The sequence below is a fragment of the Ceratotherium simum genome, chromosome 23, assembly GCF_057802395.1.
Source record: "Ceratotherium simum simum isolate JZ-2026a chromosome 23, ASM5780239v1, whole genome shotgun sequence".
In the NCBI taxonomy this organism is placed as follows: domain Eukaryota; kingdom Metazoa; phylum Chordata; class Mammalia; order Perissodactyla; family Rhinocerotidae; genus Ceratotherium; species Ceratotherium simum.
In genome coordinates, this window is record NC_141922.1 from 40050602 (window position 1) to 40068101 (window position 17500).

Here is a 17500-nt window from a genome sequence, read left to right on the forward strand (position 1 = left end):
GTTCCTTTTTTTTTTTTTTTTAACTTCCTTTCTTTTTAGAGGACTTCCTTTAGCCATTCTTTTGGGGTAGCTCTGTAGCAACAAATTCTTAATTTTCCTTCATCTGAAAATATCTTCTTTTCTCTTCATTCCTGAAGGATATTTTCACTGGGTATAGAATTCTTGGTTAACAGATCTTTTCCTTCAGCACTTGAAAATGTTGTGCCACTTTCTTCTGATATCCATGGCTTCTTATGATAAATCTGTCATCTGAAATGTTTTACCCCTTGCTCTTTTCAAGATTTTTCTTTGTCTTAATTTTAAGAAGTTTAATTATGATGTGTCTTGGTATGGATTTCTTTGGGTTTATACTGTTTGGGGTTTGTTCAGCTTCTTGAATCATTGGCAAATCATTGCCAATTTGAGAAACCATTGAGATGGTTTCTGCCATTATTTTTTCAAACACTTTTTTAGCCGTACCCTCTTTCTCAGACTCCATGACACAAGTGTTACATCTTATGATTTAGTCCCACAGGTCCCTGAGGTTCTATTCATTTTTATTCCAGTCTAGTTTCTCTCTTGTTGTTCATGTTGTCTAATTTCTATTGTTCTGTATTCCAATTCACTGATTCATCCATCTGTCCTCATTCTGCTATTGAGCATTGAGTTTTTTATTTTTGTTATTGTATTTTTCAGTTCTAAAATTTTCATTTGTTTCTTTTTTATATTTTCTAGTTCTTTGCTGAGACTTCCTAATTTTTCATTTGTTTACAAGCATGTTTGTAATTGCTCATTGAAACACTTTTATGATGACTGCTTTAATATTTATCAGGTAATTCTGACATCCATGTCATCTTGATGTTGTGTCTGTTGATTGTCTTTTCCCATTTAAGGAGATTTTCCTGCTTCTCAGTATGGTGAGTGATTTTCATTTGAAACCTGGACATTTGGGGTATTACGTTATGAGGCTCTGTATCTTATTTAAATTTTCTCTTATAATAGGTGTTCTCTGATACTGCTTCACTGGGGGAGAAGGGCGCCGTCTCACTTCTGCCAGATAGCAGTAGAAGTCCTAGTCCCCCACTTGGTCTCCTTTGACATGTAGGTAGGGGAGGGGTTCCTTATTATTACTGGAAAAGAGTGAGAGTTCAGGCTCCCCCAGTGGCCTCTACTGGCACTGCAGGGCCTCGTTATAACTGGGTGGTGATTAAAGTTCTGACTTTCCATTAGACCTCCTGTAATCCCACTCTAGTAGGGAGGGATGAGGATTCTTTATTATAACCTGGTAGGGGTATAAGTCCAAGCTCCCACATGGTCTCCACTGACATTCTCCACTTGGGGTGGGGGAGCACTTTTTATACTGCCTGGTGGAGATGAACGCCCTAGCTCAACACTTGGTCTCTCTGACACCACCTCCATAGACTGAACAACCTTTGGAGGGTAGAAATCTAGGTTCCCCACTCAGCCTTTGCTGGTCAGAGTGAGGCCAGTGTTTTCTCTGTGGTGTTTGGCTGGAGTAGAATGGTTGTTGTCTAAAAGTTTTGTCTTGCCTAACTATCCCTTTCCTGATCCTTTGGCTCAAGAGAGCAGCTTTTGCAGGGGCTTTTTTTAGTTTGTGTCCGTTGGTGTTTCTAGGTTGCTGACATCTCCAGTAGCCAGTCTGGGATAAATGAGGTAAAAAGAAAACCCATGGAACTCACAGCTATGTCCTTTCTCAAGTCCGACAGTCCCTAGCCAGTCTGCCACCTTTTCTCTACCTTTCAGAGTCTTCCTGTGTTTGTTTTATATGTAATGTCCAGGGTTTTAGCTGTACTTTAATGGAGAGATATAGGGAAAAGTATGGCTACTCAATCTGTCCAGAAGCAGAAGTTTTTTCTTTGGTTTACTTTAAACGCTTGTTTTCTCTGAAGCTTTTTTGAATAAATCATTAACTTGAACTCTGTCAGTTCAGAAATTGATAATTCAGAACGTGAACAAAATTTAAGAGGAAATATTTCAGATTTTAAAAGAATAAATTTTCAGGCAGCCTAAATTTTTAAAATACTTGATCAAGAATGTGATAAGTTGATTTGGGGTATTTTCTGTCTTTTTTTTTTTCTTCTTTTTGTAAGGAAGATAAGCCCTGAGCTAACATCTGATGCCAGTCCTCCTCTTTTTTTCTGAGGAAGCTAACATCTGTGCCCATCTTCCTCTACTTTATATGGGACGCCACCACAGCATGGCTCAACAAGCAGTGTGTTGGTGTGTGCCCGGGATCCGAACTCGCGAACCCTGGGCCGCCGCAGCAGAGCACGTGCACTTAACCATTTGCGCCACTGGGCCGGCCCCTATTTTCTGTCTTTTCATTAGTTCAGATAGTTTAAGATTTCTCGCCTTCTTTTAGTTTAGGTTTTACTTTAGATACATTTAGCAAGAGTGAAACGATAGTGCCTTTTAGAATTTGGTGTGTTTATCTTTTTCTTACTGATATTCTTTTAAAAACTCTTCATATAATCACCCTCTTGTCTGACATAAATGTTACAAATATACTTTTTAGTTCATTCATTTTTTTTTTCTTTTGTTTTATGGCATTGGATTGAATATACATTCTCCTATATTACCCTCTGGTTCTTTTATATTTCCATTTTTTTAACTCCTTAATCTATCTGGAATTTATTTTGGTGTTTCTGTGGTGAAGATCTAGTTTAATTCCGCCCCTACCCCCGCCAAAGATAGGCCGTTATCTCAGTGCCACTTTTGATTTGTTATATTTTCCTCATTGATTGGAAATGCTGTCTTCATAATATGCCAGTTTATTTTGTATAGTATGTTCTATTTTTGAGCACTATACTCTGTTTCGTCATTCTTTCCATTCATATGCTGGTACCACATGCTTCTCTTGGCATTTAACAAAAAGGTGTTTATTGATTTTTCTGTTAACACAATCTGATTATATTATTCAAATCATTTTTATCTTTATTTTTTACCTATTTTATTTCTCAATGACTGAAAAAGGAATATTAAAATCTCATGTCCTATTTATTTAGATCAACTTCTTATGTCTCTATAATTTTTGTTATGTGTCATAATGCTATATTAATATATCAAGTTTATAACTATACCTTTCTTTGTATTATGTCCCTTAATATTAAATGACTCTTTCTTCATTTATTATTTTTTGCCTTCAATTCCACTTCTTTTGATCATGTTATTCTTTTTTTTTTTTTTTTTGATGAGGAAGATTGGCCCTGAGCTAACATCTATTGCCAATCTTCCTCTTTTTGCTTGAGGAAGATTGTCCCTGAGCTAACATCTGTGCCAGTCTTCCTCTACTGTGTGTATGGGATGCCACCTCAGCATGGCTTGATAAGCAGTACGTAGATCTGCACCCAGGATCTGAACCTGTGAACCCCAGACCGCCAAAGTGGAGTGTACTAACTTAAACCACTATGCCACCGGGCCAGCCCCTGATCATGTTATTCTTGATATCATTTTATGTTTGACTAATATTTCATTGCCTATCTTTGACTTTTACCCAAATTCTTTGCAGGATGCCTCTTATAGAAACATGAGTTGGATTTATTTTGTTTAAGTATACCTCATGTAGAAGGAGTGTAGTTGAATTTATCTTATGAACTAAGTGTGTTTTAGTATTTAACTAAAATACTATTTAATAAATGGAAATTAAGTCCTTTTATTTACTTTGGTATATGCTAATAACATTTTAATCACAATTGTCCTGTTTTATTTTTGCCAACTTATTTTCTCTGGTTTTTCTTGTTGTAGTTCTGTTCTTTTTTATGTTGCTTTGCATTTTTAAATTTTACTGCCTGCTGCTTTAAAAAAGCCTTTAAAAATATTCTTTAAAAATTTGCCAATGTATCTGATAAAACTTCTCTTCTGACTGTCAGGAAAGCTCAAATAACATGACCGTGTTCTTCGAGTACCCTTTTAACTTTATTGGCCAGTTCCTCTTTGTTGGTCAAAATCATGTCTGTAGCAGTTATGTAGAGAAAACATGAGTACAAATGAAATCAGACTTATTGCTATTTTGAGATTAAGATCGTTAAGCTCTGTAGACTAATGGTAGCAAAACTCTATGTAGTCAGTTCACAATGAACTGCACAAAAGTAAATTTGCACCAGACTAGATGAACCATATATCTACTTTGGCAGTTCTTTACGATAAAACTGTGGCTTAGAGGATTGGCTCATAGTTTTCCCTGAGAAGATAAGGTATATTACAATTTGAGATTTCAAAGCCCTTTTAAGGGGATTCCATTCTACTGGTTCCCAGTTTTTGCAGTGTTGGTCTTCTTTCACTTCTATTAATAAATAGTCACTAAATCCTTCTTAAGAGTTCTTCCATCAGATTCACTTTTTTCCTCTTGATTGTGGCAGCTAATTTTTTAGCCCAGGGTCTTAATAATTCACACCTATGTTGTTATAGTTTCTCCCCACTCTATTTCATTTCTAAACTCTACTGCAAGATAATGCTATCAAAGACATTCTTTTCCTTACACTTATTCTCTTGTTTGTGTAATTAAAAGGCTCTCAGACAGTTCAGGCATCTCATCCTCGGCATTAATCCTTCTAGACTGCCTATATCTAAAGTCACAGAACACCATTTCTTTAAATAGTATTTCTGTTTTGGCTAGTCAGATCTTCCTACTTTGTTCTAACATACATCGCCTGTCTTGGTGTGTTTGTTCATTCTTTTCATCCTCCCTAAAATGGTCCATTTCTTCTATATGAAGCATCTGAGATTACCTCATCTTTCTACCTTTACATCTCTTAATCATATAGACTATGCTAACCCATCGTGAATGTAACTTGTATGTCGCATTGTAATTTTTTTGTCTGTCTTTTATTCTTTAGTCTACATAATAAATTCCTTAAGGGCAAAGAACATATCTTCAATTATTATTATTTTTTGTGACCTTTCCACCAGTGTTTCTCAAAATTTTTCGGAGTAAGACTGGGATTTCTTTCTTCTTGTTGCTCCACCATCCTCTAGGGCACTATCTTGGTCTGTTTCCCTGCTTAGTAGAGAGAGAAAAATCATGGAAGAGTGCACACTCAATGCTTTAAGGCCCAGATCAGGAAGTGGAACACAGCACTGGCACTCACATTCCATTGGTGAGAACCTAGTCACAGTCAGAACCAGCTGAAAGAGAGGCTGAGAAATGTAGGATCTAGCTGGGCAGCCACAGGTCTAGCCATGACTCTGTTTTGGTGGATGACTAGGAGTCTCCTCCACAGCTGTGTTAATAGAACTTAATTTATCTAGTGATTAGTCTATAACTGTTATAAAAGAATTTATTGGTTCTTTGCCAGAGATCTAATATTTCTGTAATCTGGTAAAATTCTTACTCATAGTTTTCTCAAATGATATCTTCACTATTTTAAAACCTCTTCCAAATGTCGGTAATTTCTTCTTTAGCACTAAAATTTTTTGTCTTTAAGAATATTTTTGTGTTCTATTGATCTGTATTAAGTAACTCAGATGGCTTTTCACTGATTCTATCTACTGAGATATAATTATGAAAATTACATTTTGAAGCTATATTGCTTTCTCAAAATAAGGTTATTTATCCCAAATTATTCCTATAACCTTTCCCTCTACTTTCTCTCACACAACCCCCCTCAATAAAAAAAGTCATTATAAGCCACGTCTATCCTGGTGTTTCACTTCTGTTTGTCAGAATTATAGCAAACTTAGATATTTTAGCTAGATCAGGATGGTATAAAAAAAGAATTGAAAAGTTGTTTTATATATAGTATAGAAATGAAGCAATATTTATTTTCTGGAAAATATTTTTCTTCTATCGCTGTTTTTTATTTCTCCATTGGAAATGATTACTGTACATTATTCAAGACATAATAAAATAGAAAATGCGTAAAAGAGGTAACAAAATAGTTGCCCTCCTTTTGACCATTGATTCTGGCTGTCAGTTTGTTAAGATTAATTAAAATCCGTAACTAATACCAGAATAATTTTATTTTTATATATAATGTAATCACCGATCTGTTTATTTTTAAACTTTTTTTTTTTTACTACCTAATCTACACTTCCTTTGGACAATTATATCTTTAAGGGTAATGTAATTTTATTATCAGGATTGCATTTTTGCATGTGTGCTTTAAAGGTTTTTTAAAAACAAGTAAACCTAAAAGCAAAATCTTTATTTCTAAAGCAGCTGAAATATTCTCTTTTCTTAACCTATACATTTAATTCTGGATGAAAGAACAATTATTGAAGCTTTTGATCTTGGTTTGCATTTATGTGTTATTGTAACATTTTTTAGATATAATTCAGAGAAATGTTTTGAATTTGTACCATTGAATTTTACTTTTCTAGCATCCTTTTATCAAGAATGCAAAACCTGTATCAATTTTAAGAGACCTGATCACAGAAGCTATGGAGATCAAAGCTAAGAGACATGAAGAACAGCAGCGAGAATTGGAAGAGGAAGAAGAAAATTCGGTTCGTAATTACCCTCAAAAAGTTGATTTTTTTCTTCTGTTATTTTTGTATAGTTTTGGTTTTTTCTATATCAATAGCCCTTACTGTTTTATTGTACAAGTGAGGTATGTTTGTTCATTAAATCTCAGAATATATTTTGTTTGCATTAAATGTTTGCTATCCTTTAGTGATGTCTTAATTAGTGATTACGTACGAATGTAAGGTTGATAGAGTAGGCTTGTTCAGTATCTAGTGTCTAGTTGACACTAATTCTGTGTTTGTTGAATAAATGTTGTCTTGAATTTGGTCAATTTTGTGTCATATCTTCTGGAACTTTCTTTTAACTGGTCATCAACTGTGCTGTGGATAAAGAGTACCACAGTAGAAGATGGGTTACTAGAGAAAGCAGGAGGGACATATAAGGACTTAACATATTAAACCACTTTATTTCATTTACTTTATATTGCTACATCAGTGCACTTTAATAACAAAATAAAATAATTGTATCTATGTATCACATTCTATAATGTCTAATGCTTTTGTTCTTCACTAATTATTTTTTCCTTGTTTCAAATTATAAATTTTTTTTCTGGTTAAAAATATAGAGATGAATACCTCGTGGTATTCATAAAATATGAAAACACAGATACTATCTTATTTTTTACTGATTGAAAATGTCTTTGATATCATCATCTATATTTTCCCATACAAGTTTTTTTTTTTTATATCTTACAGTTTTTTAATACAAATAGTGTTATTCTGCTGATTCAAATTCAGTTTTAATTTCAGAGACTGGTTATCTACTTGGGATTTCTTTTGAAATTCTTTTACCCTTTTCACTAATTATTAAACCTTGTGTTATATGGTAGCCCAGGACAAGGACAAGTGTGCATTTTTGCCAAGCTGACTTATAATCATTTTCTTTAGATATTTGGCTACATCGGTTATTCATTTGGCAGTGACTATGGACTGCCTGGTGAGACAGATGCTTTAAGTTTATATTCTGGATATAAAATTTTTTTGTGTGTGTGTGAGGAAGATCAGCCCTGAGCTAACATCCATGCCAATCCTCCTCCTTTTGCTGAGAAATACTGGCCCTGAGCTAACATTCATGCCGATCTTCCTCCACTTTATGTGGGACGCCGCCACATCATGGCTTGACAAGTGGTGCGTCGGTCCATGCCTGGGATCCGAACCCGGGCCGCCAGCAGCGGAGAGCACGCGCTTAATCGCTATGCCACGGGGCCGGCCCCTAGATATAAAATGTTTTACCACTGAATTCACTGTTTAGAATTTTAAATAGCATCGCCATACCAGTGTTTTTTTCATAACTTTGTGATTGTGTATTAATTCTGCAAAGATAAATAAGTGATATGGGATGATGTAAAGGTGATGTAAAGGGTTTTATAGTTCCCACCCTGGGTTCCTGTGTGATGATAGATACAGTTAGTTTTTGATTTCTCTCCAATTAACATTTGTAAATGTTAATTTTTTGTGGGGGTTTTTTTTTGGAGTTTCAAAGCACTTTTACCATATATTGTTTCCTTTTATCTTTAAAAAAGTAAGATTGGTCATGTATATATTATTATTCCATTTTGCAGTTGAGTGAAATTAGGTTAGGAGAGAAGTGATTTACCAAAGTTCACAAAGCTGGTGAGGAACCAAGAATAAAACTAGATTTTTTACTTTTAAGCTTTTATAGTTATCACTATAAACAGTTCTATTCAGAAGGAGGGAAGAGAAGAGGCACAGTAGTTGTGAGTCCATGGCAATTTTGGAATCTAGCAAAGAAAGTGTTAAAAATTCCTTGATTAGCTCAGTTCTGTTCCTGCCCTGAGATAATTCTCCATGACTTTTTGCTGTGCCCTCTGAGTTCTTGCTTATGCCCTCTGAGTCAGTCATCCTTTTTCCTGGAAGATACCTTATGTTTTGAGCTAAATCTTTTTCTCAGCCTGCTTCCTACCTGTAGAACTTTGGGGGTCGCAAGTCCTCTTCGTTTTGTGCTGTCTCTATCCTACTCAGACCGTGCTGGTGGTGGTTCTGCCAAAAAACTTTGTGGATCTCATATAAATCCTATTGACTTCATTAGAATAGGCTATATCCAGAAATTTTGTTGAGATAATTGCTTTTCTACCTTGGGCTCCTGCTGAGACACTTCAGGACAATGCCCTTAAGCTGCTTAAAGGCCCTGTTATTTGCCTTTGCTCTTTCTGAAGTCTAAAGAAGGGATTTTACAGTCACCTCTGCAGCTTGATTTTTAGACCAAGCTTTCCTGAATATCCCTTGGAATTGATGTTTGCTTGGAAGCATTTTCATAATTGTTTGTTGTCTGTAGAGGCTGGAGATTTACAAAATCATCAAGGCCTGGTTCCTTTTTTGTTTAATTGTCCTTTCTTAAGCTTTTCTCTCTCTTTTTGCTTTTTGTTACAACCAGCAAGAAGAAACTAGGCAGCATCTTAAATTCTCTGCCTGGAAATCTCTTTAGCTAGGCTACCCAGTTCGTTAGGTAAATTTTTTACTTACCTGTTACCTTTCTGGTTACTGCAGACAACAGTGTTCTAAATTTTATGCCACTACATAAGAATATATCCTTTCTTCCAGCTTCCCAACATGTACCTTACCTTCCTGCAACCCCCTTAATGGCCATCAGGCTTCTAACAGTTTTTTCAGTGGCTCTTCAGGCTGTTAATAACATTCTCTTCCGAGTGCTCCTGGCTTCTGCCCACTACCCTGTTCCAAAGCCATTCTCTTGTTTTAAATATGTTACTTAGTCCTGTCCACGTTCAAAGTGAGGGGAATTAGGTTCCACCTTTTGAGAGAAGGACTGTCAAAATGTTGTGGACAAATTTAAAAATCACATCCAGTTTTTATGATTTCTTTTTTTTCAAATAAGCATTTATTCTCTGAAACCAAGCTAGTGTTTCTGGGTAAAACTGTTAAGTTCTTTTTCGTTGTTTTTAATTGAAATTATAAGGAAAAAAAGTCTTGGCAGAGTCACACTTTGAGCAATATTCACATGCATTGCTTTAGATTATGTTCTAAGGCAGTAGCTTCCATCTTGAGATCATTTTGTCAGTTGTTGTCCTGAATATAAAATAAATAAATACACACACACACACATACATGAACAGCAGGATTTACAGAATTCGGATCTGAAGTCCTCCTACAGTAAAAGTATATTACTACATTGCCACTCATTTTTAGCAAATTTTTAAATCAATATTCATGTTCTCTCAAGCATTTATACACGTTGAAGGCTCAAAATCTTACATAGAGAGTTTGTCTTTATAGTCTTCATTCCTTTGGGGTCGTCTTGCAAATTGGCTTAAAATGGGATTACATACGGTTTTAAAATAAAACAGCTAAATTCTCATAGAGCTACATGTCTCTTTAATTATATCATTAAAATGATACTCTATTTTTCATAAAAGTCAAATATTTTCACAAAATTTGCATTCATTTCTGACCAAGTCAACACAAAGTTTGATATAGGTTGTTTATATAAATTGCAGGTATATAGGAATTTTTCTTGTACTTGTTCAGATACTGCTAATTTATCTGTAGCATTTAAGATGTAAGCATGTGTTTGGTAATTTATTAATTGTACAACAAACAGTATACATGGCCATATAGTTCTTAAACTATAATTAATTAATGATTTTTAAAAGACTAGTTTTCAGTTAGTTTTTATGAGTTATTGAAATAATATACAGGCACTTGAATGAGTGTTTAAATATTTATACAATAAAAGAGTTAGTGCCTGCTGTTTTTAAATAAAATAACAAGGCAAACACTCCACACATTGTACATTGGATGATTATTTAAAACCACAATGGATGGTAATAATAAATTGAATTTATAAGATAAGGCACAGAATGCACTATTGACAAGCGGTCATTTTTAAAGTAGATTAAAAGATTGATAAGCAGTTTACAAGAGTTGTTTTTTTTTTTTTTTTTAAGATTTTATTTATTTATTTTCCCCCCAAAGCCCCAGTAGATAGTTGTATGTCATAGCTGCACATCCTTCTAGTTGATGTATGTGGGACGCGGCCTCAGCATGGCCGGAGAAGCGGTGCATCGGTGCGTGCCCGGGATCCGAACCCGGGCCGCCAGGAGCAGAGCGTGCGCGCTTAACCGCTAAGCCACAGGGCCGGCCCTACAAGAGTTGTTTTGTCACTGGATCTCAGGCATTTCCCATGTGGATCACAATATTAACTTAAGTAAAATGCAAGGAGTTGAATGGATGTAGGAGAATTTTATATTAAGTGAAATGTTGAGCTAGAAGAAATACCTTGATGTTAGGCTTTCATGAGCCCTTTTCACTTTTATGCATGTATCAGGCCCTTTATTTTTACTTTCATCTAAAGAAAGGTGTCGTTTATTTCATATTAATTTAGTAATGACTCGAAAAAGGCTTTGTCTATTAATCAGCCTTAGACTATGTCTTAGAACTTATATCTTTGGAAAAGAAATGAGGACTTTCTGGTTCTTTTTTTTGTATTTTTGGCAGACTATTTATTTATTTACATTATTTTATTGAGGTCACATTGGTTTATAACATTGTGTAAATTTCAGGTGTACATCCTTATATTTCGGCTTCTGTGTAGACTGCATCGTGTTCACCACCAACAGTCTAGTTTCCATCTGTCACCATCCGTGCCCCTTTGCCCCTTTTGCCCAGCCCCCACCTCCTTCCCCTCTGGTAACCACGAATCCGTTCTCCTTGTCTATGTGTGTATATATGTTTGTTTATGTTCCACACTCTAAGCTTGTCTTTGGAAAAGAAATGAGGACTTTCTGGTTCTTTTTTTTGTATTTTTGGCAGATTATTTATTTATTTACATTACTTTATTGAGGTCACATTGGTTTATAACATTGTGTAAATTTCAGGTGTACATCCTTATATTTCGGCTTCTGTGTAGACTGCATCGTGTTCACCACCAACAGTCTAGTTTCCATCTGTCACCATCCGTGCCCCTTTGCCCCTTTTGCCCAGCCCCCACCTCCTTCCCCTCTGGTAACCACGAATCCGTTCTCCTTGTCTATGTGTGTGTATATGTTTGTTTATGTTCCACACTCTAAGCTTGTCAGGCTGTGGTCCTTAATGTCTGAGGGATGGCATATCCCCTCTAAACGATTCACTGAAGCAGTAATTTTCAGCATGGGTGTGGGGAGAAACACCAGGGTGCTTTGAAAAATTCACTCCCCTACAGATGGTGTTACAGCCTCCAGGTGAGCATTTCTCAGAACCTTCCTCCTTCCCCCCTGCCCCTGTTTAATAAGGAAACTTCAAATCAGTCTACCTCTTGAGAACCTTTTGAACTAGGTAAAGAATAGAACAGCAACAAAATCAGCCCAAGTCAGTCCAGAAGCCTCCAGTGTACCTAGTTGGTGTATAAGGGGGAGAATTTGTCTAAGAGCAGGAAAGGCTTAAGACTTGAGTCTTGATTCTGTTCCCAAATAACTCCATGTCATTCGGCAAGTTACTTAACCTCTTTGCTTCAATTTCACCTGTGTAAAAAGGGGATAGGTATAGACCATACTTTATATAGTTGTTATGGGGATATAATTTTTAAAAAATATCTAAGCACTTTGAACAGAGTATTGCATGTCGTATGCTCAGTAAAGTTTAGCTTTCATTTTAATGAATGCGACTACTTGTACCACCACTACTGCTATTAATTATAACATTTTGGTCAGGCTTGTTTCTTTTTGTTTTAGTTTTTGATTTCTTTAGTGGTAGTTGCTGCTGCTGGTTTTTCTACTCTAAGGGCCACCAAAGTAATGTCACTGGTCAGACTCCAACTATATATATTTACAGTTCTTTTTTAAATATTTTAAAACAAATTTTTAAATGCCCAAATGTATTTGGAAGAATTGGTAGAGATTTTTATAAATCTGCTTTAAGCTTGTAAAAAATATATTTGAAGAAAACCAGTAATGAAAATTTCTTTTATTTATTTTTATTCTTTTACTTCTCAAAAAGTAAATTAGGTTTAGTAAGGAACATTTATATTTGAGATAAAATTATTCATCACAAATTGAAATTCTTTAAAAGAATTGATTACTTGTTATTTTTCATTTTCCCCATATAATTAAATCGCAATTCTAAAAAAATCTCTGCTCAGTGTTTACTTAGTTATGACTATGTAAATACTATTCACAGAGGAATATCATAATATATTATGATTACATGTTCTTTCTTTTTGTGATTTCTGCAACTAATAATTGTCTCATTTTTTGTTACTTTGTTGTTGTTGTTGATTATTGTATATACCTACCACTAATTTGTTCTCAAATGCTGTATTCCCACACTCTGCAGGAGCTGTAAACTCCTCTTTGTATGTTCAAACATAGATCATTTATTTGTGTCATCATTTTTTCTTGACTCATTCTTTCTCTAGCCCTCTATCCTCCTCTAATTTGAACTGATTTCTTTCTAGAGTCTTGAGCAGCTATCATCCTAAGACTTCCCTTCAACATCAACCTGAGAATTTCCTTTTCCTCTCTTCTGTAATGGATCCTCTGTTTCCTGAATCCTTTCTTGTTTACTTTCTTGTTTTGATGGACCATATCTCCCAGTAACTTCGAGGCATTAACAGCTTTTTCAGACCTTGTATATCTCACCATTTCTTTATTCTACCTTTACCGTTGATTGATTGAGTGTAAAAATTTGGGCATAAAATTCTAGATTGGAAATGATGTTTCCTTAAAATTTTGAAGGCCTTGCTCTATTGCCTAACTCAATAGTAATGGTAATGAGATGACAGGTGACAATCTGATCCCTAATCCTTTGAATGTTTTATGAAAGTTTTTTAGATCTTTGCTTCTGCTTGTTATTTAAAAGTTTCTTGATGATGTGCCTTAGTGTAGATCTTTTTCCATTTATTGTGGAGTGTCTTTTGGCCCTTTCAATTTGGAAATATCCTTAAGTTCTGTGTAATTTTATTTTTGCTATTTCTTGATAATTTTCTCTCTCTCTTTCTCTCTGGAACTCCTTTTATTTGGTTGTTGGACTTCTTAGATTTATCTTTCAATGATCTTTTCTGTTCCTCTTTTTGTTCTTTCTTGGAGGTCTCCTCAAGTTTATCTTCTAACCCTTCTGTTTTTTTCCAATCAGATATTTAACTTCCAAGATCTCCTCTTCTTCCTCATTATTATTATATTACCACTGTCACTTTGAGTTTTCTTTTGCTCCCTGCCTTGTTTCTGTTTCCTTTGTCTTTGTTTTGATCACTGACTTTTCACTTTATGGGCTTTCTTCAAAGGTCTAGTGATTATATTTGAGAGAAGTACTATAATAGCCTACTGGAAACTCTTATGTGTAAGAGTAGACTTGTGAACCTTACTGTAAAAGATGTTAGTAGCCCCTGCTCTAGTGCCTAAATTTACTTGCTTCTTGTGACTTCTCTCCTTGAAACTCGAGTTTTGGGTTTCTTTGGTCTGCTGAGTTAGTTACTACTTATATATTTATTTGCTTTCTAGCTTCCAAATTTTTTTTTTCTAGCTTCCAGGTCTTTTGACGACATCTGTTTGCTGTTGTCCCCTCTCCCATGCTGTTTGTCTTCATGAGTTTATCCTTTTCTGTGCCTTTATTATAATTTTGGAAGAGTTTTGAGGGAGAGTTAGGCATAAACCTATGTGTTCAGTCCTCCATTTTAATGGAAACTCCTGTCATTTGTCATTTCTTGAGTGTTCTGAAATAATTTTAAATATAGTGTTTTTAATATGATGATATCTAGTATATCTTTATAAATTTATAAAACACTTTATATGTTATAATAATTATAAAGTCCTTGAATAGTCATAAATTAGCACAATTCAAAGAAAAATTATAGTCTGTTCCATTCTGGCTTATTTTGGACAATTTGTAAATCAAAGTGACCCAAGAAGGGAAGGGAAAACTTCTAGAAGGTAATGTTACAAGAAATCAGGGCAATTTAAGGCAAGTCATACCAAATTAGTAGTTGATAAGAATAGAAGTAAATGGATAGTTCTCTTTTTCTGAACCACTGTGTCTTTTATGAAATAATTTTCTTTAGATGGCAGAATAAAGGTACAGCCTTGGACGCTCAGCCCACACCATGTGAGAACAGTTGTAGAATAATGAGCCATTATCTGATTGATTCTGTGCTTGTCTTAACATCTATATCTGTGAAGTCAACGTTGTTGCTTTGTTGCTTTGTAACCTCTCCTTATTTTCATTCATAACTCATCTTGGTTACATTTGGCCCATGCAAGTTGGTGATTCGTTTTTTGGAATTTGCTCCACTTTGGGGGATTAACTTTGCCAACACCTGCTAGTTATGGTACTGTGGACTGGCTACCTTTTAGGATATAGCAGAAGGTTTTGGATAGATATTTTGATATCCTAGTTGTTTTCATTGAGATTTTTCCCCATTTTTTCCCCTTCTTTTTGATTATTTCAAAGATGAATGGTCTTTTCAGCATGGTGGGAGATCTTCATTGCCAAGTTTTACTTCTGTATTTATTTTTGTCCCTGATGACCTGTATTTTTTGACAGCCTTTATGGTAGCTATCTTTAGTCTCAACCCTGGATTTGTCCTTAGGCAGTGACTGGGCTAATAAGACACAGAGCCAGTTTGGCCCTGGACTGTTGAAAAATTTCATAAAGCTAAATTTTGAAATAATGTAGATCAAATTCTTTCTCCAATTTCAAAATTCTAGAGCTGTGAAATTCACCATATTGAGTTGCTGTATTATAAGAGGTATTTGTATTCGATATTCACTGTTAATACTTGAACTCATTGTGGATCCTGCTTTTCCCATTCTGAGTGAGTTTAATTTTCAGAGAATTTATGGGTTATGTCAATATCAACTTATAATTTTTCCAAATTTGATTTTCTTCTACATAGTTCAGCTTACTACTGATGGAGAAAAATTTGTGGCCTAAAATTAAATCGACATTTCTATCAACTCTCAATATATCTTTTGAAAAGGAAACAGTTTATGATAATCATTTCAAGATACGTTGTTTTTAAAAATTTTAGTGCTATACACCTGTGTGCTGGGTATCTATTATAAACAAACCTCTTTAAATATTTTTTATTCAAGAAAAGTATGACACATGATTGGAAATAATGCCTTGTGAATTTGATTTTTATACCTATTATAGAAAATGCTTGTCTGATGAGAATATATCTTGACAAACTGACATGTTTTGATAGGTGCTGAGGTAATTGTACAGGTTTTTAAAATTAAACATATTGCAAACAGAGATTTCTGCAGCAGGTTAATCCCAATATCAAGGTTTTTGTGTTAGTTTGAGAGTTGCTAAACATGGCAAAGATCTTCTTTTTTTGGCATTTCTGAGCATGTGCTGTAAATTTGGTCCTGAGGTGGATCAACTGTATTAAAAAATAAGAAAGAATTTGTTTTGTGGAGATTAGTGGAAGATATTCTCAAATCTTTAGTGTGAGTTGATTAAATAACGTATTTGTTCGTATTTACTGTAAATATCTGAATTGCCAATAGAAAGTCCACTTTTTAAAGAGTATCTACTAACAGAGTTGCTCTTTCTACTTGATCCAACTTTAAAATACATTTCGTAATTTTAAAAAGAACATGCAGAGTAGGGTATAAAGCAAATCTACATGAATTGTTTCTGCCATGTAAGAGTTTTAAAAATCCAGTAAAGGACGTCATTTTTAAAATAGGATGTGCTGGGCCGGCCCTGTGGCTTAGCGGTTAAGTGCGTGCGCTCTGCTGCTGGCGGCCTGGGTTCGGATCCCGGGCGCGCACTGACGCACCGCTTCTCCGGCCATGCTGGGGCCACGTCCCACATGCAGCAACTAGAAGGATGTGCAGCTATATGACATACAACTATCTACTGGGGCTTTGGGGGAAAAATAAATAAATAAAATTTAAAAAATAAATAAAATAGAATGTGCTTCACGACTTTTTTTTTTTTTTTTTAAGCATGGACGTATTGAAGTTTGCTAAATATTTTCTAGAAGTCGTATTCTGAAAAGAGATTCCAGCAAATTTTCTGGTTAAATAATAGAATGCAGGGTTCTGTTCTTGTCAATGCAGAAAATTATATACATGAATCACTTAATGTCTGTATACTTTAGTTACTGCTAATGGAAAAATGATACCTTGGGATTTGTGATATTTAAAATAATATGTAGAATATTCAGCAAATGGCTAGATCATTCAGTCTCTCTCTTTGTACATTTGAAATACCTGGCTACCTTTGGAGAAAAAAAGACAACAGCCAACAATGCTTGGTTTTTATTTTGAGAAATTGAGAAATATTGGATTTAATTGATATAAGCTGAGGCCCAGGCAGCAGAATTTTTAAAAAGCTCCCTAGCTGGTTCTAATGTGGATCTTACACCAGCATCTTCTACCAGTATGGTACATTTGTCACAATTAATGAACTAATATTGATAAGTATTTTAAACTAAAGCTCATACTCTATCCAGATTTACTTAGTTTTTACCTAGTGTCGTTTTTCTTTTTTTTTTTTTCTTTTGTGAGGAAGATTAGCCCTGAGCTAACATCCATGCCAATCCTCCTCTTTTTTTTGGCTGAGGAAGGCTGGCCCTGCGCTAACATCTGTGCCCATCTTCCTCCACTTTATATGGGATGCCGCCACAGCATGGCCTGACAAGCAGTGCGTCGGTGCGCGCCCAGGATCCGAACCCAGGCCGCCAGCAGCGGAGCGCGCGCGCTTAACCGCTACACCATGAGGCTGGCCCCCCTAGTGTCATTTTTCTGTTTCAGGATCCATCTAGGACACCACATTACATTTAGTCATCATGTGTCCTCAGGCTCCTCTTGATGTCACAGTTTCTCAGATTGTCCTTGTTTTTGATGACCTTGAGAGTTTTGAGGAATGCTGGTTAGGTATTTTGTAGAATGTCCCTCGACTGGGATTTATTTGATGCTTTTTCTTATGATGACACAGGGGTTATTGGTTTTGGGGAGAAAGACCACAGAGGTAAAGACTAGTCTCATCATATCAAGAGTACTAAAGGAAAAACTTGTTTCCTCTGCTCTCAACACTTCTGACACCAAATGTGTAGATTTTCCACACCAAAAAAATTCTC

General features: G+C 35.2%; 1 protein-coding gene across 4 annotated transcripts in view; it reads left to right on the forward strand.

Annotated features, from left to right (window-relative positions):
* Positions 1-17500, forward strand: part of STK3 (serine/threonine kinase 3) — a 290389-nt gene that overhangs the window by 170555 nt on the left and 102334 nt on the right. For all 4 annotated transcript variants that reach the window (XM_087447596.1, XM_004431201.3, XM_087447594.1 and 1 more), the window contains one exon: positions 6319-6444. In XM_087447596.1, coding sequence (XP_087303722.1) covers positions 6319-6444 — 126 coding nt within the window. The remainder of the gene's footprint in view (positions 1-6318; positions 6445-17500) is intronic.